Genomic DNA, 25,337 nt, shown 5'->3' with positions numbered 1-25,337 from the left:
ATATTTGACTTGTTAATTATTTTCAAGTATATTATTTTTTATTGTTGTTTTAAATTTAATTTTATATTAGTTGTAGTCAGTAATTTTTTTAGAACCTACTCATCTTTACATTTACCAATTTTGTGGTGTTTATAAACTATTGCAAATAAATAAATAAAATATATGAAATAATTCCTAAATATTCTTAAGATAAGATTTGGCCTAAAGACACAATCAAGATATTCTCTATTTCTTCCTATAGTTAGTTTATTAATGTTGTTCTACTGTACTAGATATTTTTATTTTGTCCATTAAGATGAAACTGAGACTTTCTTTCCCACAAAGCACAAACAACTTTTCTTTGTTTAATTTTATGCTAATCTCATGTAAATGTTTATTTTTCTACAATCTAAGTCAATACATCTTTTAATATTTATTTCAAATCAATTTAAAATATATTTGTTTTTAGATAATAAAGTGTTCGAGAATGCCAACTCCTTGAAACATGAAAATATTCAGCTATCCATCCAGAATGAGAAACTCAGAGTCGAGGGAGGTGGTGGAAATAGATCGAACAGTGCTACAGGTAATTTAAAAAAAAATGTATTATAGGCAAAAGATCAAAACTACTCAAAATGCCCATGAAATACTCAGAAAGAGTAGAGTAGCCAATAATGCCCTACAATTTGTATGGCTTGTCCAATTTCGGTAAAAAAATATCCAAAGACTCCTAATACCTAAAATAACACCTTTTTCACATCACAAAAAGTCAAACCCCAACTTAACCCAAAAATGCTTAAAATTACCTAAACATACCAAAAACTATCCAAAACTTCCTCTCTAGTTTCTTCCTTGTATATTATAATGTAAAGTCATAAGACCTCCCTGTTTTTATTTAGTTAATTTTATAAAGAAAAGTCTGTAAAAAAGTGTATATTCACAATATCACATTAACTTCATTTACAATTATCTTATATGTGCATTAAAAATGGTTGATCACACTGTTTCAGATCACAAGAAAACGAATAAAAAAGAAAACGAACTATTAAAAAGGAAAATAATATATAAAATTGTTTCTGTAATATTGTTGAAAAGAAGTTATCAGATCAAGACATTGCATGTTTTGATAAGTTAATTAGGATCTTAAATCAGGCCCAAGATAAATTACAATAAAAATCAGAAAAAAAACTATTGGGTTACAAGTGAACCTACCCAAGAATTAAAGAGAAAGACAAACTATACACTAGATGGAAAAAACCAGAACTCAATATGCTGAAAGAGAATTTCAAAAAGCTAAAACTGAAAGAAAGATATAATAATTTTTTGAAAAACTGACAAACTAGCAGCTAAAATAAATAATAGTAATGTACCAAACTTCAATGAGAACGAAAACCAAAAAATAATTTTCTTGCATCCTACAGATGACATGAAAGAAAAAATAAATGATCTAAAAAATAATTGTTCACCAGGTTTAGTTCTTGACCATATTAACAAAAATGAGGTGATGGAGTTATTGTAAAGTTAATCAATAAAATACTAGAAATTGAAGTATTCTCTGAAGAGTTGAAAATTGGCAAGATAACACCAGTTTATAAAAAAGGAAGTAGATCAAAAGTTAATAACTACAGGCCAATCACAGTCCTAATTTTTTATTATTTTGCAATATCATTGACGCAATTTTTGGGTTTCACATCAACCAGTATAGATTTCAGAGTAAAAGCAGTATACTCAGAGTGACTTGTTGATTTCTTAGAATATATTTTGAAGGAATTAAACAAACATACATTTGTCATCATAATCTTCATAGGTATTCAAAAATCCTTTGGTACTGTGAACATACACTTAATGTTAGATAAATTAAAAAACATGGGCTTCAGAGGCACCTGTCATGAACTGCTGAAATCATAATCCAATAATAAAAGTTAAGGTTGGTGTAGAACAACGCTTCGTCCTAAGGCCACTGGAGTACTTACTTCATGTGCACAGTTTAAAATATGCCAGACTTGCAATACAGTGTTGGTGCATTATACTAGAGGAAAGTGTAAATAGTGATTTAAAAATTGGCTGAATTACAACAAGCATTAATGTTGAAAAAATTCTTTATATTCAAGGAAAAAACAAAAATGTTAGCAAAATCTAAATCTTATACTTATGTTAAACAATACCGATTTACGAGAAGTGAGACTTTTAGCACATAATGGGCTTGCTCCAATGAAGCATACAAAGTCACGTTACTTATTGAGCCATACTTGGGGCATCACAAGTAAATATGGTAAGTTACAAAGGTGTCAAAATAAAGTAGTATTTTTTTTGTAAACTACTACAGACCAACAAAAGACGTATACAAATTCAAAAACTAGTTCAAAAACTTTATTAACATAGAGTTGTTGACAAAAAGAGTAAAAACTATTATCATAGAGTTGTTGCTGAGAAACGCGTAATCTCAAAGTAATAATGTGCTATAAATGCAATGTGTCCAGAAAGAAGATAAAAGTGAATTGTTGGAATTTCTCTGTGATATATGTCGTGAATATGTAAAAATCTGTTTAGGAATAAGGGGTTCTGAGATATAATGAAGGCAAGATGCTTGCCTCACTTTTGCCCAGACTGCTTAGAGTGCGTTCTGATGACGCCTAGCTTAAAGGAAAAAATGGATTCACTAGAGTTTGAGGTACAAAGCATAAAATGTAAGTCTACAACTATTTCACCTGCTGATCCGATCCAAGATAAAGACCCACTTTTCATTAAGAATGCGGCTGATTTCATTGGTAATCAATTAAAAGATCAAGCAGAACTTATTACTGAAAAGCTTAATGGGACAGTCATTGACATTGAAGCAAGGATGATGTCACCAATATCTCAACCATTCCCTTAACCACTTCTGACGTAATGATTTACTATCACAGTCTAGATTAAAGTCCATACAGGCTGTTCCAAAGGATAAACAAAAATTAGCAAGAAATATTTCCAAGATTTCTACACTATCATTTCTACAGTACTTCGCACTTTGTAAAGGGCTTTAATAAAAACTCCACATCTCTATCGGCTACACCTGATAAAAAGTGGTGTATTGGTTTAGTCCTGAATTAGGGGATTTACGTGGGGCATAAAATAAAAACTGTTACTAATTACTAAACTGGTTTATTCAAAAGAAAAGACACCAAAAAGTGCCCCAACACGAACTGTACCTGTAAACTACCGCTAAAGAGAAAACTAGCTGACTAACCCAACATTTTTGTAAAACATGTCATTAAAATAACTTCAGTACTAGTAGCGTCATCTCTTGAATGATATACTAAACTTAACACACTAGCAAACTGTAATATTATTTACCATTATATTCTAACAACCCCCCTCAATGGTAAATCCCTTATTCTAACCCTAACATATTCCTAAACTTGCAATCAATCAATCATTCCTAAGTGGTTTTGTCATAACATCAGCTAACTGCAGATTACTACGTATATATTTAATGTTGACAACACCACCATTTACCTTTTCCCTAACAAAGTGAAATTTAATGTCTATATGTTTTAAACGTTTATGAAATTCAGGATTTTTAGTAAGTTTAATCACGACTTGATTATCTTCATAGATACTTACACAAAAAAAGCCATTTATGATCTTAAAAGAGCCATGTTACACTGCTTTCTCGACGACCATGAAACCGCACAGTTAAAAAGTCTAAATACAAATGAATCAAACTAGACGTATTCAGAGCAATTTATTTTTAAAAGCTTAGCAGAGCGCTTTCGGCGTATGAACCATCATCAGTGCTATCTGAAATGAGTTGGGTGTTGTATGCGTAAAAATATTAGAGTTAAAGGTGAACGAATGGAATGTACTCACTTGTCAGTTAAGCCCAGGAGTTTTCCATAGTGGGAACACATTTTATAGTTTTAAAATTATACATATAAAATTAACATTTAGACATACTTATACAGAACACTAAACAGGACGAACAGTATTTATTTTATTTTTTTTTAAATATTGTCAAACTTTCCGGACTTTTGGCCTGATGACACTCTACAAAGTTACTTGTATCCCTGTTTGCACCTAAAAACCTCAACTTGTACATATTATTGTCTCTGGTTGCCTAATCTCAAAGCCCTTATCCAAAGCACAGCCCATAATAAAAAGATTGAATTTCAGCTGTGGGCTGTGGTACATAAAATACCTGATTTAACTTAATTTCTCTTTAGATACTTCCTGTATGAGCTTGAATTCTTAAAACTCCAATGCCTTTAACCTCCAAACGATTACCATTGCCAACCCTCACTTTCTGGGTAGTTTTAAGCTCTCTCAGAGTCTTAAACATGTTTATATCTTTAAACATATGCTCACTAGCGCCTTTGTCAAGACACCAGTCTTCACTTCAGTTTTGGAGTTACCAACTAAGGCAACTGGCTGCCGTCCTTTTTGCCACTGTGGTTCTTATTCTGCCGAGGCCAACAATTTTCTATCTTATGGCCTGGTTTTTGACAGAAAAAACACTTCAATAGAATCACTTTTCTTTTTTACTTGGGCACTCCCTTGTCATGTGACCAACTTTATTGGAGGTAAAACATTTCCTGGCTTCGTTTCCTTTGACTTTTATTTCACTAAAACTAGCAGCTAAGGCTGTGTGCTGCTCTGTGCACCTGTGTTGGCCAACAACCTTGAGGTTAGCTCTGTCAATGTTTGACTCAAAGGACATTAACGCCTTTGTAATAATCATTCTATTTGATAAAGCTTCCCCGGTTTGTTTCAATTTAGTCTTTAGCTCGTCAACTTGTGAAATGAAATAAGAAGCAGTTACTCTCACTAAAAGACGTATTGAAAAATCTTTGTTGAAGTAAATGTAAGCTTACTTGAGACTCTCTCTCGAATACTGCCTTCAACTTTGTCCACATATTACAAGAAGTTTCACAAGATAGCAGATGAGTAACGAGCCTTGGTTAACCCTCAATATAATAAGCTCCTGTGCCTTGACATCCTTCTTTAGCCAACTTTCTAGCTGTTCCCCAGAGGCTGGTCTCTGTTTTTCACCACTTACCACCTCATAAAGCTCTTTGCGTTTTAACATCACCGAAATCTGGAAGAACTACCACAGAACCCAGTTTTCATTGCCACATGATTTAACTGTTGTACTTTGTTCTTTCTCCATTACTATTGTTGTGCAAAATTCCACAACAAAGAATTTAATTTTTAATTTAAAAGATTATTTTTAAACAGACGGAACTCATCAAACACTTTACTGAGAATAGAAGTATTTTTCTTCAGTTCAGAGAATTTGCCCCCGGCACCAAATGCAGGCAGAGTAAGCATTTGGACGTTTTGATTGGCTAGTTCGGTGACAAAGCGGGGAAAATAACTCGGTATTTAATTTGACCAGATATAGATCAATGATGAGACAGAGAGTACACGGTTCGCATTCTCCGCCATTTTTTTGGCAACAACAGCGGCGTACTATTATTTTTGAACGATTCTGAATTTGTGTTTGTTGAAATATCACTTTGCATACTTAAAGTAGATACAGTCCACTCATACAATAAATTGTGTACCTAAGTAAACAACTGGCCCAATTTAATGGTCATTCGAACCGGATAATTTTGAGGAAATTTGAGGCAGCCCAAGCAGAAATCAGATTTTTGTGACTGTTTGGTTATGGTTTTTTCCAACGAGCAGGGACGGGGATGGAGAATTTGTGAGGCCTCGACTGGTTTGACATGACTGCAGTTTTAAGGTAGGAGATTTCGGATCTATTAACTTGAACTTCGAACAATTTGTGTTTGTTTAGTGTCGTTTTAGACTTCATTTTGTCGTATATTTTAATGTGAACTTTTTGCCGAATTTTATTAGTTTTTATGAACTTAAAGACCTAACTTTGATAATTTTAATTGCACAAAACTATCGTGCTTAATTAAACATTTAGTTTTTTGTGATTATTTGACGATACTTTTAACGTTGTATTTGTGATGTAAACGGGACTTTTCTTGCGACTATTTTACTTAGTAGTACATTAACAAAAATACAAATTTGTAGTGTAGTATTTTTACTTTCATGCTAATACTCGACGTTTATTTTACTTTTGACAAAATATTATTGTAGTATAGTATTTTACACTCACGCTGAGACTCGAAACTTGTTATGCTTTGACTCAATAAGTACTAGGTATATCTTAGGTTAAATATTTGACACTTTTACAATTTTGGTAGACTTGTTAAGTGTAACGTATTGACATTTGTAAGCTCACTTTTGCATAATTTGTCTTTACCTTTTCATATATTTGTATTTATACATTTGTCTTGTATTAACTTGTATTAATTTGTATAAAATTTTTTTATGGAAATGGAAGCGCTAAGAAAGCAGAGGGGTATTGCAAAGGGTACCATAACTAGAATTAAGAATTGGTTTTCACAGAATAGTGACTTAACTGAGTATGAACATTTTGATTACATACTAGATTACAGGCTTTAGTCTTGGCCTTTCATAATTTTTGTAATATTCAAGAAAAAATTGAGAGGGAGAGGATGTAAGTGAATTGGATGAGAAAGGCTTAGTCGAAGATCATTATTTAACTTTGTCAGCTCAATTAAAAAATCAAATTAATTTACTCACTAAAAATAAGTCGATTTTACTTCGAGATCTTATAACGGTTCTTAAACACAATATAGAGGGTTTAAAGAATTTACGTATTAATGTTGATCAATGGGACCTTATACTTATTTATATTTTTTCACAAAAACTGGATGCCGGTACTCGGAAGGCATTTGACTTTAAGCTAGGTATAAACTTTCGCCCTACTCTAACCCTATTTTTTGAATTTCTTAAAAAACAATGCATTATTTCCGAACGTTTTTTTATACCAGACATAGGAGTAGATTTAAAACATACAAATCTGATTCATGAGTACTCATTCGTAAGTACACCTTAGCCACAGCTACTTTCAGCGTAATGATGCTATTGTGCCTTCTAAAACACAAGTGAACTTTAAATGTATTTTCTGCAATGTTATTGGACACAGAATATATAAATATCAGAAATTTTGTGCTCTCTCCCGTACTAAAAAATATGATGCTGTAAAGGCTAAAAAACTTTGTTTTGGCTATTTAGTCTTCAACCATACAACCCAAACTTGTTCGTCACGTAGTTGTGGTATTTGTAATAAACACCATCATACCTTGCTTCACTCAGATTTCAATTAACCTAGGCTCTTGCAACAACCCTATAAACCTTTAGTAACACGTAATAATAATTCAGAAAGACACTTAAGTAATATAAACAACCAGTAAAGAAATCAGATGTCTTTGCAACCAAATCGTGCTCCCTTGCAGCAACATCAAACTTCTTTGCCACAAAACTCATCGCGTTATAATCATGAAACTTCTGTTGTTCACACTAATGACTCATCTTTGGATGCTACGTCATCTCATACTGTATGTTCGACGCTCTCAAGTGGAGAGACTCTTTTGGCCACAGCGCTTATAAAAATTGTTGATTCTTATGGTAAACCTATACTGGTAAAGGCTATTCTTGACTCTTGTTCTACAACTTCTATAATTACTGAACGCATTCTTGATACTTGAACGTTTACTACGAATTTTACTACGAATATTGTCGACACATATCAGTTTGAGATAACCTGCACTGTTTTACGTAATATAACAAAACCCTTGCCATCGTTCTATTTAAAACGCGACCTGATACCCTACCCATAGTAACTCTCGTAGATCCAGAATTTTTTATTCCTTCGAATATTGACTGACTTCTTGGAGCTGATATATACTATCAGCTACTTACCGGAAAGATACTTCGTCTTGAGGGCAGTTCACTTACTCTGATTGGTACATATTTGGGCGATGTAATAGGTGGCCCAATTTATACAGGTCTAATTTCGAATAAAGCTACTTACAAGGATGCACAACCCCAAACTTGTTTTTTTACACGACAGTAATCTTTAGAAACCTTGGTCGAGAAATTTTGGGCTCAAGAAGAGTTTTCGACTAAAGGAAAGTACCTCTCTGCTGATGATGAGCTAGCAGAGAAAATATTTTGTGACTCAACTTTTATTCTTGACGATGGGTCATATGAAGTAAATCTTCCACTTCAAACCCCAAATGAATATTTGAAGCTTGGTGATTCGTTTCAAATGACAAGAAAAAGCTTTTTTAACCTTGAAAAACGTTTTAGCAAGGACATATCTCTATTTGACAATTATAAAATGTTTATAGAATTTTTGAATATGTGACGTTAGGTCATGCCCAATATATTCCCTTAGAACTTTATAATAAAGGCGGAAATTACAAGTATTTTTCACCTCACCATTGTGTGATACGAGATCAAAGTCCAACCACAAAATTAAGAGTGGTCTTTGATGCCTCTATGCGGACACTTCTACGGGTCTTTCACGGTCTTTTCTTACGGTTGTAATTACGGCTGATGTTATGAAAATGTTTGGATGTATTCGAGTTTCTCCTTAAATGACCTTTTTGCAGAATATTTTGTAGCGTGATAATCCAGATGAGCCTCTAAAATGTATTGAGCTTCTAACGGTAACTTATGGTACGAACAGTGCGCCGTATCTTTCGATTCATGTTCTAAAAGAAATCGCTCTTAGAAATAAAAATGATAGGTATCCTCTAGCATCATACGCTATTTTACAGCAGACATACGTTGACGATATTTTTGGCATAAGTGATTCTCTAGAAGAATTAATAGAAACTCAAAAAAAGCTTGTTAAAATGCTCCTAACTGCAAATTTTCATCTTCACAAGTCGTGTTCTAACAATGAGGATCTTATGTCTATTTTAAATCTTGAATCATCGTCAAACTCAAAAATTTATGAAATTAAATCTGACAATAGTCATAAGGTCTTGGGAATTTCGTGGAATGCAACTACCGACCAGTTCTCGATTACTCTTCCCAAACCTTCTAATAAGGTCGTCCCAACAAAACGAGAAGTTTTATCTCAAATCGCTTAACTATTCGATCCATTAGGTCTTGTTGCCCCAATTGTGGTAGTTGCTAAAAAACTTCAAATCCTCAACTTTTACTTAAATAGACAGAATTATAACCCAAATTCCTCAGCTTTAAAACTTAAAAATATCGAGACATTCACTTACGGGTTTTGCGATACCAGTTTAAGGGCATACGGCGCATGTGTCAAGTTACAAGTAAATTGGTGGCGTCAAAGAGTCGAGTTGCTCCTCTGAAGACACTTTCAATCCCTCGATTAGAGCTCTGTGGAGTTTTACTATTGTCTAAATTGGTTTCAAACTAACTGGCAATTTTATATGATAAACTTTTCTTTGACAGCGTTAACTTATATTCGGATTCCCAAATAACACTTTGCTGGATCAAGTGGACAAATTTTGTTTCAAACCGGGTCTCGGAGATTCAGCAATTAACTTTTTCGTTTAACTGGTGTTATATAAAGTATATAGATCTTGTAACCCGGCTGATCTTGTATCCCGGGGTACGACACCTAGCGAGTTAATGAAGTCCGATTTATGGTTTAACGTACCTCAGTTTCTAAGATTAACAGATTATGACTTTCAAAACTTTAGAGTTAGAACTCCACATCGTTAAAATTATTCAACTTAAAGGGTTTTCTCAAGAGTTGACAGATCTACAAAATAACAAGCTTATTTCAAACAAACCTGTTCTTAAACTTTACCCATTTATTGGCGAAAGAGGCCTCCTTAGAGTGGGTGGCCGTTTAGCTTGGGCTGACTTGCCCTTCGAGCAAAAGGGTACTATTTTGCTCCGATCGAGACATCCTGTTGTTTCTTAATGCTTAAATTGGAACATATACGTTTGGGACGCGCTGGGGCACATGTATTTTATCCAACTTTCGATTAAGATATTGGCCTCTTGGCGGCTTGACAGAAATTAAGCGCGAAATATACGAAATTGTAATATATGTTTTCGTTTTAGCGGGCAAATAGGTCAGCGAATTATGTCGAATCTTCCTAAGGATCGCACGACACCCTCACGTCCAATTTCAAAGGTCGGAGTTGACTTTGGCGGCTCTTGCTTTGTTAAAAACTCTTTGGCAAAACGTTCATCCTTATCAAAGGTCTATATTTGCGTCTTTGTATGCATGGCTACCAAGGCTGTGCATATAGTTAGTGTCCACGCTATCCACAGAGTCCTTTATTCTCACTTCAAAACGATTTATATCCCGTAGGGGTCAACCGGTAATTATCTATAGTGATAACGCTACAAATTTTATTGGACCAAACAATCAGCTCAAAGAGCTTTACAACTTTTTTCGTGACAAGTCTACAAAAGACAATTTAGAAAACTTTTTGTCAACAAAGGGCGTGACCTGGAAATTTATTCGTCCGAGAAGCCCGCACTTTGGTGGACTGTGGGAACCAGCCATCAAAAGTACCAAATATCATTTGCAGCGAATTGCAGGAACAGCTCACTTTACCTTTGAAGAACTATCGACAACTTTAAATTCCAGGCCGTTGATTCCTATATCTAGAGACTCTTCTTATCAACCAACAATTGTTTTGGCGAAGATGGGTTAAAGAATATTTAAATCTTCTGCAAAATGGGCCAAAATGGCTCATACCTAAAGAAAATTTAAAGGTAGGCGATGTTGTTTTTTTCAAGGGAGAAAATACACGACCTTTGGAATGGTCGGTGGCAAGAATTATCGAGGTAGTTCCTAGTCAAAGTGGCAAAATTAGAATCGTCAAACTAAAGACTAAAAATGGTATTTTTACGAGGTCTATTACAAAGGTAGTTCCATTACCTAATAATGATAATATGAATATTTAAACTGTAAGTTTTATCTGTGTTTGAAAGATAAATCTTTCAACGGGGTGGCAGGATGTTGTGGAAAATTCCACAACAAAGAATTTAATTTTTAATTTAAAATATTATTTTTAAGCAGGCGGAACTCATCAAACACTTTACTGAGAATAGAAGTATTTTTATTCAGTTCAGAGAATTTGCCACCGGAACCAAATGCAGCGAGAGTAAGCATTTGGACGTTTTGATTGGCTAGTTCGGTGATAAAGCGGGAGAAAATAACGTGATATTTAAAACAAATGTGGAGTCTACGTTTTCTATCTTTGACAAAATTTTTGAACAAATTATATATTATACCGGATATGTTTACCAGAAAACATATCCGGTTTTTAGGAATATTTTTTCTATAGCCTAAATGGATTATTCCTGGTCGCTGTACTGTTACCAACCTGCTAGCACCTGAACAGATCTTGTTAAAGGCCTTGGAGAGACGATGTCAGGTAGATGTCGTATATACGGACTCCTTCAAGTCTTTTGACAGGACGATTGCTTTCGGGTAAACTTGAAGGCTTGGGAGATCATGGACCTCTTCTTCAATAGATTAGTAGCTATTTTTCCAATCGTATTCAAAAAGTGAAAATATCGGATTTTAAGTCTTCTAACATATTCAAATTCAAAATAATTTATTAGACAAAATCAAAATTACAGTTTCAAATAAACTAATGTACAAATCTTACGGCATCTATTGGAAAATAGTGGAGTCCTCATTCGGAACACAGGCAAAAGCCCTATCAAAGGACATTAAAAACAAAAATATATATAAAAAAACAGTATAAGACGAATATATAAATATTTATATAAAAAAAATTATAATCGTAAATTATTATTAAGTTTAGAGTTTTTAAGTTTTATTGCAATTCTAATAATTGCTAATTTTTTATAAATTCTTTTATCTAAATTCTAATCTTTTATAAATACCGCGAATTTGATTTTTGACAAGCTTTTATCATACACTGAAAGACTATTCCACAAAATTATCGCATTATGTTGAAATGACTTTTTATAGTTTGCTGTTTTGTGATTGGAATATCTCAACATGAAATATAGAAATATTTCAACGTTTCTGACATCATGGTTGTGAAAAAACGAGATAAATTTATCAAAAAGGTACGGCGTTTTTTTCGTTTTTATGATTTTATATGCAAACAGATAATAGTGGTATTTTCGCCTATTAGACATATTAAGAATTTGGTTTTCCTTAAGATAAGGTGTTATATAACTTCTGTAAGGCATTGAGTAGGCAAACCTCATGCACGAATTTTACAGCTTTTGAAGTTTTTTACAATATCCATTGGAAATCGACTCAGTAAAATAGTCAAATAAAGAAATAATGAGAGATTCACAAAGCAAATATTTTACTTTAGAACAAAGATTTCGTTTTAGGTGCGTGATATTTTTTAATTTAAATAGCAAATGTTTTGTTTATATGACTTTCAAATTTTAACTGACTATCCATCAAAATTCGTTAATCCATTAACGTTTATATTTCTTTTTACAATTTCTTTTATTTGAGGATTTGAGTGAAAGATTAAGACTTGGGATTTTGAGGTATTCAGTTTCCATGTTCTTAAGAGTATATGGATATATTTTTTATATACTCTTTATTTTTTTGAGTTGTATATTGTTAAAATTTAGAGGTAAGTAAAGTTGTCAGTTATCAGCATATTGAATAATGTCTGAGAAATTAAAAGATTTTTTCATATCCGCGACATATATTGAAAAAAGAAGGGGTGACAGTATCAAGGCCAATACTGTCACCCCTAGGTACCCCTTTTGTTATCTGAAATAAATTGGATTTTATTGTGTTATGCTCATTTTAAATAATCACATAGAATTTAAGGAAAACCCAATATAGTGCAACTTGGACAACAATAAATTGTGATCCAAGGTATCGAAGGCGTTACTATAGTCAAGCAGTGTAAGACATGTCATTTTTATTTTGGGCAATCAAGGCAGGTAGTTGTGCTAAAGTTTTTTCTAAAGCCAGACTGGCAATCTGGAATTAATAGTATATTGTATACCTAGTAGGAAAAGCTTAACATTCCCGGGCGATCGTAAAAACGGAGTCCGGGAATGTGGCTTTTCCTACGAGGTCTACATACTATTTTTCCGAAAATCGGGAATCATTCAAATTACGGTAAATTATTACTAATCATGTTAAAAATTTCAAATCAACATTATTATTTTTCCCTTAAATAAAAGAAGCCATGAAACATTGTTTCGTAACTACGGAATATGGAACATAATTTTAAATTGTCAAACTTGACGAGTGAAAAGTTTATTTGTGGCGTCTTTCCAAAGTGTTCATTTTTTAACGTTTTAAAAAGCCAAAGTAACGTGTAAAATGATGAGTGATGATGACTGTTCCATTTCTGGAACCCCCCCAGAACTCAAGAGGCAGTGAATGCTGCATCATTGGAATTGTTACCAGTAAAATCTAGAATTAAGTATAACTATGCATACAACCGCTTCATGGACTACCGTACGAATAAAAATGTAACTTCTTTCTCGGAAAATGTTGTAATGGCATACTTCTTGGAGCTTGGTTCCAAGATGAAATCTTCAACTTTATGGGCCAATTATTCAATGCTGAAGGCAACCCTTGCAATTAGACATGATGTGGATATATCTAAATATTCAAAACTTCGGGCATTCCTGAAACGGCAAGGACATGCCTATAAGCCAAAAAAATCCAAGATTTTAACTAAAGAAGAAATAAACAAATTTATTCAGGAAGCTCCAGATGATTAAGGTAACTTACAAAACTTCAAATTATATTTGGATTCTTTACATGCTTATTTATTGTTGTAGGTAGCTGTAATATTTGGAATTTCCGGAGCTTGTAGAATGGACGAGCTGGTTAAAATGACTGTACAAGATATACAAGTTCTACTATCTAAACTTTTAGTTACCATACCGGATTCAAAAACCAATATATCAAGATCATTTATAGTAAACGAAATGTACTTAAATCTATACCGCAAGTATGTCTCTTTAAGACCATGAGACATGAATACCACTTGGTTTTTTTTTTTAAGTACCAAAATGAAAAAGGTTGTAGACAAGTAGTAGGAATTCACCAATTTAGAAACATGCCTAAAATAGTGGCCAGTTATTTGAATTTGCCAAACTCCAAAGAATATACCGGCCACTGTTTTCGTCGGTCTTCTGCTACAATGCTTGTTGATTCTGGTGGAGATATTACTAGTTTAAAGAGACTGGGTGGATGGAAATCAACAAACGTCGCTGAAGGATATATAGAAGAGTCTCTTACTAATAGGGAAGAAGTGGCAAATAAAATTTTCACAGCAGAAAAAAATCAAGAAAGTAAATCTAATATTTCTAATACTGCAGTAACGCCCAATATTAGTTATTGTCATACAAATAAAATTATTAGTTTGGAGAATATTCAACAAAATAATGCTATTAGTTCCCAAGTTCTTCCAGTTTTCAATACTTGTACTAATTGTCAAACAACAGTAAATATAATCAATAATAAGTAATAATTTTAAAATATAATGTTAACCTTGTTTGTGCTGAAAGTTTTAAAAATAAAAGTGTTTAGGAAAAAACCTGTTCGCATTTATGTTCTAAAGTTTACTGTATGGAAATAACATTTCCTTACAGTACAGAAATGAATATTTCCTTACTGTTATTTTCGGTTGCCAGGCAACTATTGACTTTTTCTTTCAAATATGTTGTCAAAAATGTTATTATTTCTTATCGATTTTCGGAAAATTATATTTTTACTTATTATATTTTGAGTCTCAGGTCTTTTTTATCCTTTGACTCATTATTTTTGACATGTTTCTACATGTCCGGAAAAACTCCCTTTAGAATGCATGAGTTAATTATGTCAATTAGAGCGTTTATATACAGTAAGGAAAACAGATTTTAAGAATCTTTGATAGAAATATCATCTTCTCCGGTCGCATTTGTTTTAATTTTATTAACCAAATCTATAACAGTTTGTTTATCTATAAGATTAAATGATACCTTACGCGTATTGGGACCTATATTTTCATGAATATTTGGTTAAAAGTATGTAATTTTTTCTGGTGATGCCATTGTATCTGTGTTATTTGAAGTTATAAAAAAGCTATTTAATTTATCAAGATATTGTAAAAAGAGTGGTATGTCATGATTTTTCGGTTTATTTACAATATTTAGCCGTTTTGCTGCAGTCCAAAATTCGTTGCCGGTTTTTTGTGTCATTTGGTTGAAGAAACTTATTTTTTCGCGTATTATTGCATGTTTTGTAAATTTTCTAAGGGATTTATAATAATTAAATTTGGCCTCTATTTTTTAATATAATTGCGCTACGATTTATCTCTTAGTTTTATTAAAAGTTTTATCTTATTTGTGATCCATGGTGATCAAATGGTTTTTGATTAATATTTTTATTTATTTATTAATTTACTTATTATTGAAATGTTATTTATTTCTCTTCCAACGAGCAATTGCCCAATTTACAACAATATAAATCATTTAAAAAGTCATTTTCATAGTTGATTGCACACTATATAAATAGGTTTAAAATAAATGATTTTACATTGACAGAAAAAACTTTTAAAGTTAACATTAAGCTGCGTCTCCTTGGTTAATTATGTGTATGAGTGATTTTTTTTAACGTTTTTGTGTATAATATTGTTCATGATTTTGTTCCTGAAAGGCTTTGAACGTTGCCATAAATCGTTATATAATTTTCCTCATCTTCCCTTCCCCTCAAATTTTCTTTCATATCCTGATCCTCTTCCCATGCTCCCATTAGGTATGTTCTTTCTTTTTCAGTAGAATATTTATTATTAAATTTTTAAATTATTGTTTTTTTATAATTTTTTTTTGGCCTCAACAGAATTCAGGGAGCCTTTTGTGTAAGGGATATCTCTGTAAATCTGCATATTATGGCCTGTTGTCACCTTGCATTATTAGCTTTTTTATTTTGTTACAAATTCTTCGATTTTTTTTTGTTATTGGTAAATGATGAAATACTCAATATTTAGTGGAATTTTGTAATATTTTGAAATTTTGTAAAAGTTAATACCTATTAGTTTTATTCTTTGTGCTTAAATGCTGTAATTTCTTGGTGACGTCCTATTATTATTATTATTATTATTATTATTATTATTATTATTATTATTTTACAAGAGAATAAAAACCTAACCTACACTACAGATTGCACAAGAATCATAATGTTACCTGATAAAAATCTTAAAAATAGATAGGGTACAATTTGACTTAAATATTTCCACATCAAAGAATAAATTCACAGACTATTGGTTTTCAACAGTCTTAAAAATTCTATTCTTCAATTCTTAAAAATTCTATATCTCCAATCCAACTGATCCGAGTACTAGTTAGCAAGTTTGCCTGCCCTGGTAACAAAGAATTATTCTCATAATTGGTTCGGTGGGATGGAATATGCAATGAGGGTGTTTGACGGGTCTGCCTATAAAGAACATAAAGACCATTTTACCGAGTATATCTGGGTAGCAAGATCCAGAATGGAGAAAGTCATAGAAGACTAAACAGGTCACAATGTTTACGACGGGTTTGGAGAGTATGGATGTTAAGTTCAGACTCAAACTCGTGATAGATAATAGGAAGTGGAACATTATTAGAAATAGCATACTTATTAAGTAGCCACTAATAGCTGATGGCTTCCTGAGCCTACACAAACAAACAGTGCCCCAATTTCCTTACTTGATGACAAAACCCGACTGGTTATACTCTTATGCACTGCAATCAGCACTTCCCCTCCACGAGAACATTCACTAGTAAAATCCGATCTATCCTTTCGGCATACAGTATAATCGTATAATTGGAGTACTCACTGGTTAACCAGGTCTCATTTAAGACAATTATGTGATATTGAGAGTTATAGGACACATTCTGGTGCAACAGGTCAAGCTTGGTTCGTAAACCTCTCACGTTTTGGTAATAGACCATCAATTGGAACTGAGGAAGCGGCACATTCAGTTTTTTTGAGGTTTTTTGGAAACAGTTTTAGGAATCTCTGCAAAATACTTTAGTAGATCATCTCAGCCAAATGGCTGGATAAAATTTACCCACCCCCGGATGCAAGTATCAAAAGGGTTGGGCTCTGTCAATAACTCTTATACCTGTAAAAATTGTCTCACGGTGCGGCAAGTGTTCAGAATGGCCGCTTTCTGCAGGTCGATGTAGGTGTTCCTGTGCAGTCCCAGTTTTAAGAGGCTAGCTTCTAGTGATTTCGGTATAAGGCCTGTAGTGATAATATTACTGGGACGATTTCGACCCTGTTTGCATGCCACATTTGTCGGATCTCAAAAGCTAGATCTGCATATTTACTTACCTGCTCCTGATACTTACTCAATACGTTGTTGTTATTTGGTATCGTGATGTCTATTAGGAGGACCGAGTTGTCTCTTTTATCCACCACCACTATATCAGGCCTGTTCGTCACCTGTCTGTCGGTGATAATGGGCCTGTCGCAGTAGAGTTTAAAGTACCTTCTGGGGTTGATACATATAGTATGGAGTGTAAGTATTAATAAGTCCATACTTCTTGGCCAACTTTTGATGGATGATCTTGCAGACCTGGTTATGTCGATAATTATAATCGGTATTTGCGAACAAGCTGCACCCAGATGTTATGTGCTGGATTGTTTCCGATACTTGGTGACATTTCCTGCTTTTGCCTGACTCAGTGTTTGGATCCCTAATAATAAGTTTCTTATAATTGTTAGTATTGATGACTTAACCTTGAATTGCCATCATAAACCCTTCTGTCTCAGGAAAGAGTTCGCCTCGAGAGAGCCACCTATTGGATGCCTCCTTGTCGATATGAAGTTGGTTAAGGTCGTGGTAATGACGACCATGTAACTCTTTTTGAACCCATTCCTCCATCTTTGTAGTGTCCGATTTTACTTCAGAGGTTAGTTCAGGTGAGGCGAGGTTAAGAGGCGTATAGTTCTTGTCTGCCTTCGCAACGGTATTATGGAGGCTTGAGGTTCGAGCTTTGGTGTAGAAAAACTCGCGTAAATTACTTACTTGTCGGGAATGTAGATTGCTAACATCGACTTGACCGATTATTATTATTATTATTATTATTATTATTATTATTATTATTATTATTATTATTATTATTAATATTATTATTATTATACTTGAAAGTGTGTATATACATCGAAAATTCAATAACATTAAAATACATAAATAATAGAACACACTTATATCTATAAAAAAAAGTAGACTATTAAATCCAGCTAGCTTTTAAACAAAAACGACCCATTTTTACGCTAAACAGAAATAGAGATGTTCACTCACATTGTCTAAAAATAATGCATAAGTTAAGAAATTAAATTTTTAAGACTCTTCGATTTTTAGATGCATACTCACATCAATAAGATTCCTATAAAAGTGTGAACGAACAGCAATGTAAAACTATATTGTACAAATATGTTAAAAATAACAATAAGATTAATACTATTTTACAGAGTGCTTCAGACAAATCCAATATTTAAGGTAATTTCATATACCAACTTAAATTTGTTACAAGATGTATGTTATATTTTTGGCAGGCTGCGGTACTAGCGCAACATCTGCTGATTAAAGAAAGAAAAGAAAAAAGGAAATAAATTCGTTGACAAAAAATAATATTTTATTCTAGAACTCAAATTACAAGAAGAGGTCCAACAATTGAAACAAAAACTGTTTACTCAAGCCGAGGAACTGACAGAGTTACATAGGAAAAAAAGTGGAAACATTCAAGAAATAATCGATTTAAATGTAAAACTGCAAGACAGGAATAAAGCGGCCGCTGATAAAGAAATTCAGTAAGTTACACTACTATTAAAATCAGTTTTTGTTGAAATAAAACCACAAAACAATCATAAAAACCCTGGGGGAAACTTTTCAATACAAGAGATTTTTAGGTTGGCAGAGGCACATTCCAAAATAATAAGTTTAGAAGCCGAAATCGGGATGCTGACCCAAGCAAACAAACAACTTCAATATTTAAATGATACTCTTAGGGATGAACATCAGGCTTTGCAGTTGGCCTTTAGTGCTTTGGAGGATAAACTTAGGAAAGTACAGGTAAATATTTGGAAAAAAACTGTCAATTTAAAACAATTCATTGTTAATGCTTGTATTTTTTCCTATTAACCTAAAATTTTAAGATTTAGTACTTTTTTAGGAGGAAAATCGCCAGCTGGTGGAGCGTTTAATAAAGTACAAAGCCAAAGACGCTGACCGAATGAATGAAGAAAATGACAATTTCTTAAAGTAAGTCAATCGTTATGTACTATTACAACCTGCCGGTGTAAGTTTGCTTTTAGCTTTTTTTAGTCTTTTTGAGTATTTTTTGGTTAACACGTTCACTAAAAGTAAAAGTTAATTCAGTAAATTACTCTTAGTAAATTCAGATGGATTTAAAAATTAATCAAAAATTATTACCTTTGGTGTTTAACCAATGTTCCCCAATATAATTAAATTATTTGTTGCTTTTTTGTATTTTAGTCTTGTATTATTTTTACTTATCTGTAGTGTGTAAAGAATATAAACTAGTAGTGTACAGTTTTTACACGTTAGTTGCTTTTTTTGTACTTTAGCCTTTTTTGTACATTTGTTGTCTTGCAGCGAGGGTGCCAGTAAGCATTTTTCTACTTCTGTACTCAGCACGTTTGGTATTTTTAGGTATGTACAAACCCTTGTAGTTAGTTGTGTGTAGCGCTTTAAACTGTTATATGCTTGAATACAACTTTGTGTCTGTTGTTAAATGTATTGAGTCATTTTGCAAAGTCTACTCAACCATATATCATGTTTTAATTGGTTTTAGTTTTAACATGATACTAATGATGTAACAAAACTGTTTTTACGGTGTAAAAGTGTTTAAATAATATGGAAAGAGAGAAGTCAGGCATCAGGAAGTGATTATCAGTGGCTTTGCTTATTTATTTTTTTTGTCCAAAACTATTGAGTATTGCCTTAAAATTAATCCTTTAAATGCTTATAAGATGTTTTGTAATCTACATCATCAAAAGTTCTCGTAAGATGTTTTATTCGTATTAGTATTTTCGACTCTAATTTTGTATTTGACTTTCTTGTCGGTTACAAACTATATACAGTGACCGCCTAAAGTTCCGCATAAATTCGATAAAAATTAGAGACATGATTTTTTGAGAAAATGCTCAGACCCGTCGATTTTTATTTTAAGTTGCGCATTATTTCACATAAATTTTTGTATACAGGGTGGAACAAAAAAAAAGTATGACGACATCGGTCATTTTTTTAAATGGAATGCTATATTTTTTATTGCATTTATGAAATAGAGGTGAAATTCCAAGCAAGTTTCGTATAACACACCTTATCTCAAAACTCAACTGTTTCAGAAATATTTACATTTAACCAACAAGAAAGCAAGTAAGTATGTACGTCTATTTACAAATTAAGATAAAATGGAGGATAAAATGTTATAAACTGTGAAAACTCTTATTAATGTATCAAGTGTTTAAACTGATCCCTATTTACTTCTTGGCAGATAGCAAGACGGTTTAGAAACTCATGTAAAACACTATCAATTATTTCGGGTGATATACGTCTAATTTCATATCTAATTATATTTTTTAAATCTTCTACGTTGTTTGGCTTCTCAATATAAACTACTTTTCAGGCACCCCCATAGAAAATAGTCGCAGGGATTTAAGTCTGGTGACCTGGCCGGCCACTCTATTGGCCCTCTTCGTCCTATCCATCTTCCTGGGAACACTGTATCCAAGTAATTACGAAAATTCAAATAGCGTTGTCCTGTTAAGTTTTCTTCGAAAAAGTATGGCCCTATTACTTTATTTTCCACGATACCAGCCCAAACATTAATAGATTTACGGTACTATGTATGAGCCTCAGTTGCTCAGTGTGGATTTGATACTGACCACTACTGACAATTTTGCCGATTTACGACACCGTTTAAACAAAAAGTTGCTTCATCCGAAACCAAAACTCGTAACACAAACTGACGGTTATTATTGCAAATGTTCATCATTTGCTCGCAAAATTGGTTTCTTCGATCAGGATTGTCCTCATTTAATTCGTGTATTAGTCTAATTTTATAAGGGTTGTATGCATTTGCTTTTAAGATGCGTCTTACTGACGTTCCGGCTATATTATTATCAACTGAAATTTGTGAAGTTGCATTGTTTGGATTTTCTTCGACGGAGCAGAACGTTTAATTTTGTTTCTTCAGAAATTTTTGGACGACCTGATCTTGGTAAATCCCTAACATGACCTAAAGTTATGAATTTGTGCTCTATTCTACTAAGAAATAGGATGGTTTGGATATTTGGCATTAAACAGTTCACTTACTTCTTTTTGCGTGCGCACTCGATCCCCGTAATTTCAATTCGTTGGGTTTTCGTTAAATTAACCATAATTTATTCTGATATAAAACTATTAATTTTCGAACTGACAGTGACATTTGAAAATGGAGATTCTTTACAAGTGCAACCATGGAAATAGAAACAATTGGCAGTGTTTATAATATTATTTTTATCCTCGATTTTACCTTAATTTGTAAATAGACGTACTTATTTGTTTTCTTGTTATTTAAATGTAAATATTTCGGAAACAGTTGAGTTTTGAGATAAGGTGTGTTATACGAAACTTGCTTGGAATTTCGCGTATATTTCACAAATGCAATAAAAAATATAGCATTCCATTTAAAAAAATGACCGATGACGTCATATCTTTTTTTTTGTTCCACCCTGTATACAAACATTTATGTGAAATAATGCGCAACTTAAAATAAAAATCGACGGGTCCGAGCGTTTTCTCAAAAAATCATGTCTCTAATTTTTATCGAATTTATGCGGAACTTTAGGCGGTCACTGTATGTATATGTGTTTTGTACTGACGAAATATAAAATTGAGTTATTTCTGCAGATGTTTTTTCAATTTTGATCCAGATTTTCATGTTTCTAAAGACATTATCTTACTCCAGAAATTTTAAATAATTTTTACCTAATTTCCTGGCTTTTTGAGTCATAGACCTTCCAGATATTGAATTCAAGGAATTTCAAACAACAAAAAATACAACTTCAACAACAGAAATATTTGTTACTATGTTTCAGTCATTTAAAGCAATTTTTAATTTCTCAGTCATTTGACTTTACTTCTTATGTTTTCCAGGCTTTTGGAGCAATTTATTATGTTTTTCGAAGTCTAATTTTTTTCACGTAATTCAAAGCATTTGAATTAAATTGCCCGAGAATTGTCAAACTATTAATTTTCATTTAAGGATTTGAAATATGATTTTTTATGTCTTTCAGGCATTTAAAGTCACTTCTACCTAGAGTTTCAAGTTCTATAGTTAAAAAACATAATATTCTAAAGAGGTTCATTAATTTCCTTACATTAATAACTGGAGATAGATCCGCCAGCCATTTACTCACACGAAATTTGATACTATCATAAATTTTCGAATACAATTTTAATATTGCAAATTTGCAGAAAACGATACGCCAAAATGCAAAAAGACTTAGAAGAAGCCTGTAGAGATACAAAAGGCGTTTCCTCAGACGACCTGTCGGAGGGTTATGGACCTCTTAGCCAATCCACCTTACCTTCGAAGGTGCATCTTAAATTTGTAAGTATTCTTAGTAAAAAGCAATTGAAGATACTTAACAAATATTTAAAATAAAAATAGAAAACAAAATTTCGGTTTTAAGGAATTACTCAGTTACACCTTATCGCACCAAAATGCAGCATCATCAGGCCTCAGAAATTAAAACAAATGCAAAAAATTAAAACTAAACAAATTTGGTAATGTCGAAGGTTTTTAAAATAGTTTTATACAACCAGCTGATTGAGTATGCAATGTGAATTTTCTACCAGTAATTGATAAAAAAATTATTAACAGCACTAGTACTTCTGGATTTCTCTAGAGTTTGTAATGATCATGACCTTTTAAGAGTTTAAAGTTAAAATATGGTTTTTAGATTAGTTAGTATGACTTATAAATTATTACTTTAAAAAGAAATCACAAAGAATATTTTTTATCAGCTTTTTTTCGTATAAAGGGCATATATTATCTAAAGTGCCCTAGGGTCTATTTTTGTCTTTTCCAGGGTCTATTATTTATTACTTACCCTTCCATATACTTTAAGAAATCTTTAAAGTACTAAAACTCACGCTAATTTATTTTCATTTTAGCCATCATTGTTACCTGAATGCATCTTCCTTATTTAATCAAGATATAATTTTATTTAGGCCCTTAGCCTCAATGGATAATCTTAAACTTAGCCCTGTTAAATCAACTTTTTTAAATCAAGATTTTTGACCCTAGGCTTTTCTTAAAGTTATTTTTAATATTCTATTCGATAACATTACTCTTCTTAAGGAGGGATGTGCCAAGAATTTAGGTTTGGTTTCGCGAATATTCATTAAGCTGTTGATTTAAAAGTCGTTTATAATTTTACAAATTCTATATAATAATCGCCATATTTTAATTTACGTAAAATGCTTTGCGAATCCTTAATCTTGATCCATATTTTCATTTGATTGAAAGAAACTGTATTCAGAAGGTACAAAGTGCTTACGTCTCAATTTATATTATGAAAGTGCGACCATATTTTTCATCCTTTTCGGGAGTTAAACTGATAATGGAGAAACGCGGATATTTTTATAGGGGGATTTTTCATTTGAAGTTCTACGAAACGCCTCTTTCATTGGGTTTTAAAAATACATTTTGTATTCATTCTCGAGTCAGGATAACAGTTCTTCAAGATCAGACATTAATGTAGCAAAGATCATTTACTTATAATGTCACAAAACTATATAACTCAATAAATAATCCAATTTTGAGATACTTGCGGAATAATGAATATTTATACTTTAGTAGCATCGTTTTTCTTTACATGTGTATTTTTTTTAACCTGTTATGGTGTGGGTAATTCTTTTTTAATTTAAATGTAGGTATAGTTGGTTTATCTGATTAAACAGGGTTCAGGAGAGTAGTTTCTCTAAAGCTAGACTGCGCCCTGTTCTCTAGAACTTAATTATTTGAAATTTGTAATGTTCTTAATTGTAATATTAATAATATAATTAAAAACATAACCTAACATTTCAATTTTCTGTCGAGATGTGTGGAGCGAAATACATACCATATTAAGAAATTTGCGATTAAATTTTTTAGAAATAACCATGAATTTTTGAAACAGTTTATTAAAAAAACAAAACAAAAAAATTAAAATAAATGTTTAAATTGTTGACCATTAACTTCCTGACAGTAACCAAGTAGATATTCAAATTCGTAATACTTTACTTATTGTTTGAGGTCGGATTTGTTGTATTTGGACTCTAATTCTATTTTTTAGTTCTTCTAAACCTTCAGGTTTATCAAAATAAACTTTAGATCTTAGATAACCCCATAGATAAAAATCCAATTGGGTTAAATCTGGCGACCTTGCTGGCGATTCAATAAAACCCCCCCTTTCAATCCATCTATTTGGGAAATTTGGCAAAATGGCAAAGTCGATGGAGGCCACACAACTAAAAGATTTTGACAGTTCTGACTTTTCCTGAAGTAGGTGTCAACTTCGTTATTTTAAATGGAACACCCTGTATATTTTTACATTTTTGACTTCCACGTGAAATTCTAGGTGTATTTTGTGTATAATGTCCTATACCTAAGTGTAACCGTTTTTGACATATTTTTATTTTCATGTGAAAATTTATGTTTATAAGCCCTAACATAATTACCGATTACTCCCTTTCAGTAGCCTTTATTTATTGGTTAGTTTTGGTTTTACTTTAAAGGAAGGACCACTTTAAAAAACTATTTTAATATTTTTAATAAATCATTAAAAATCAATTTTTTTAAATGGAAACCCCCTATTTTTATTATTTTTTTATAAAGATAATTAAAAATAAGGTTATCTAGTTCAAAAATTGATAGTTTCCGAAATATTGGCAGTTCAAATTTGGCCTAATATTAAAAGCCGCATAGAGTAACACGGCTCAAGGATTGTTGATTAGTTGGCCATGACAGTTTTTATAGTAACCGCTAGAAGCGGCAGTAAGACAATGGATTATAACAGAGAAATGTCAGAATTTCTTGTAATTTCGTAATTTTTTAAAAACTAATATAACGGGGCGATTAAATTATACACACGAAGATTATTTAAATTTGTTTATTATCTATGGAGAATGTAATATAGTTTTATCGAGAACATGACAAATACTTGCGGATAGATTCTCAGAAAAACAGAAACCATCATGTTGCGCTGTTAGGCGAATACTAGAAAATTTTACAAATTTTAACAGATTTTTTTTTGACATTTGTTCAAAATTTTCTCCTTGAACTTCTAATCATTTTTCACATCTGCGAATTAGCTCATCATGGGTTGCCGCTCTAATTGACTCTAGAGATAAACTTTCAAATGATTATCTAACCCTTTCCATACAATCCTGCTGCGTTGTTAATGGATTGAAATAAACAATATTTTTTATCGTTCCTTAAATAAAATAATCTAGGGCAGTTAAATCCGGAGAACTAGGAGGTCACAAAATAGGTCC

The 25,337-nt window shown here is 32.3% G+C and overlaps 1 protein-coding gene across 3 annotated transcripts in view; it reads left to right on the top strand.

The window, feature by feature from the left end:
- LOC126741573 (autophagy-related protein 16-1) overlaps positions 1–25,337 on the top strand; it is a 579,654-nt gene that overhangs the window by 1,613 nt on the left and 552,704 nt on the right. For 2 of the 3 annotated variants that reach the window (XM_050448050.1, XM_050448049.1), the window contains exons 2-7: positions 449–565; positions 18,436–18,601; positions 18,701–18,863; positions 18,964–19,052; positions 19,407–19,463; positions 22,272–22,407. In XM_050448050.1, coding sequence (XP_050304007.1) covers positions 449–565; positions 18,436–18,601; positions 18,701–18,863; positions 18,964–19,052; positions 19,407–19,463; positions 22,272–22,407 — 728 coding nt within the window. The remainder of the gene's footprint in view (positions 1–448; positions 566–18,435; positions 18,602–18,700; positions 18,864–18,963; positions 19,053–19,406; positions 19,464–22,271; positions 22,408–25,337) is intronic. The other variant, XM_050448051.1, reaches the window with a different exon arrangement.

The sequence above is a fragment of the Anthonomus grandis genome, chromosome 10, assembly GCF_022605725.1.
Source record: "Anthonomus grandis grandis chromosome 10, icAntGran1.3, whole genome shotgun sequence".
Taxonomy (NCBI): domain Eukaryota; kingdom Metazoa; phylum Arthropoda; class Insecta; order Coleoptera; family Curculionidae; genus Anthonomus; species Anthonomus grandis.
The sequence above is the reverse complement of the archived record's forward strand: the minus strand, read 5'-3'. Positions and strand labels throughout refer to the sequence as shown.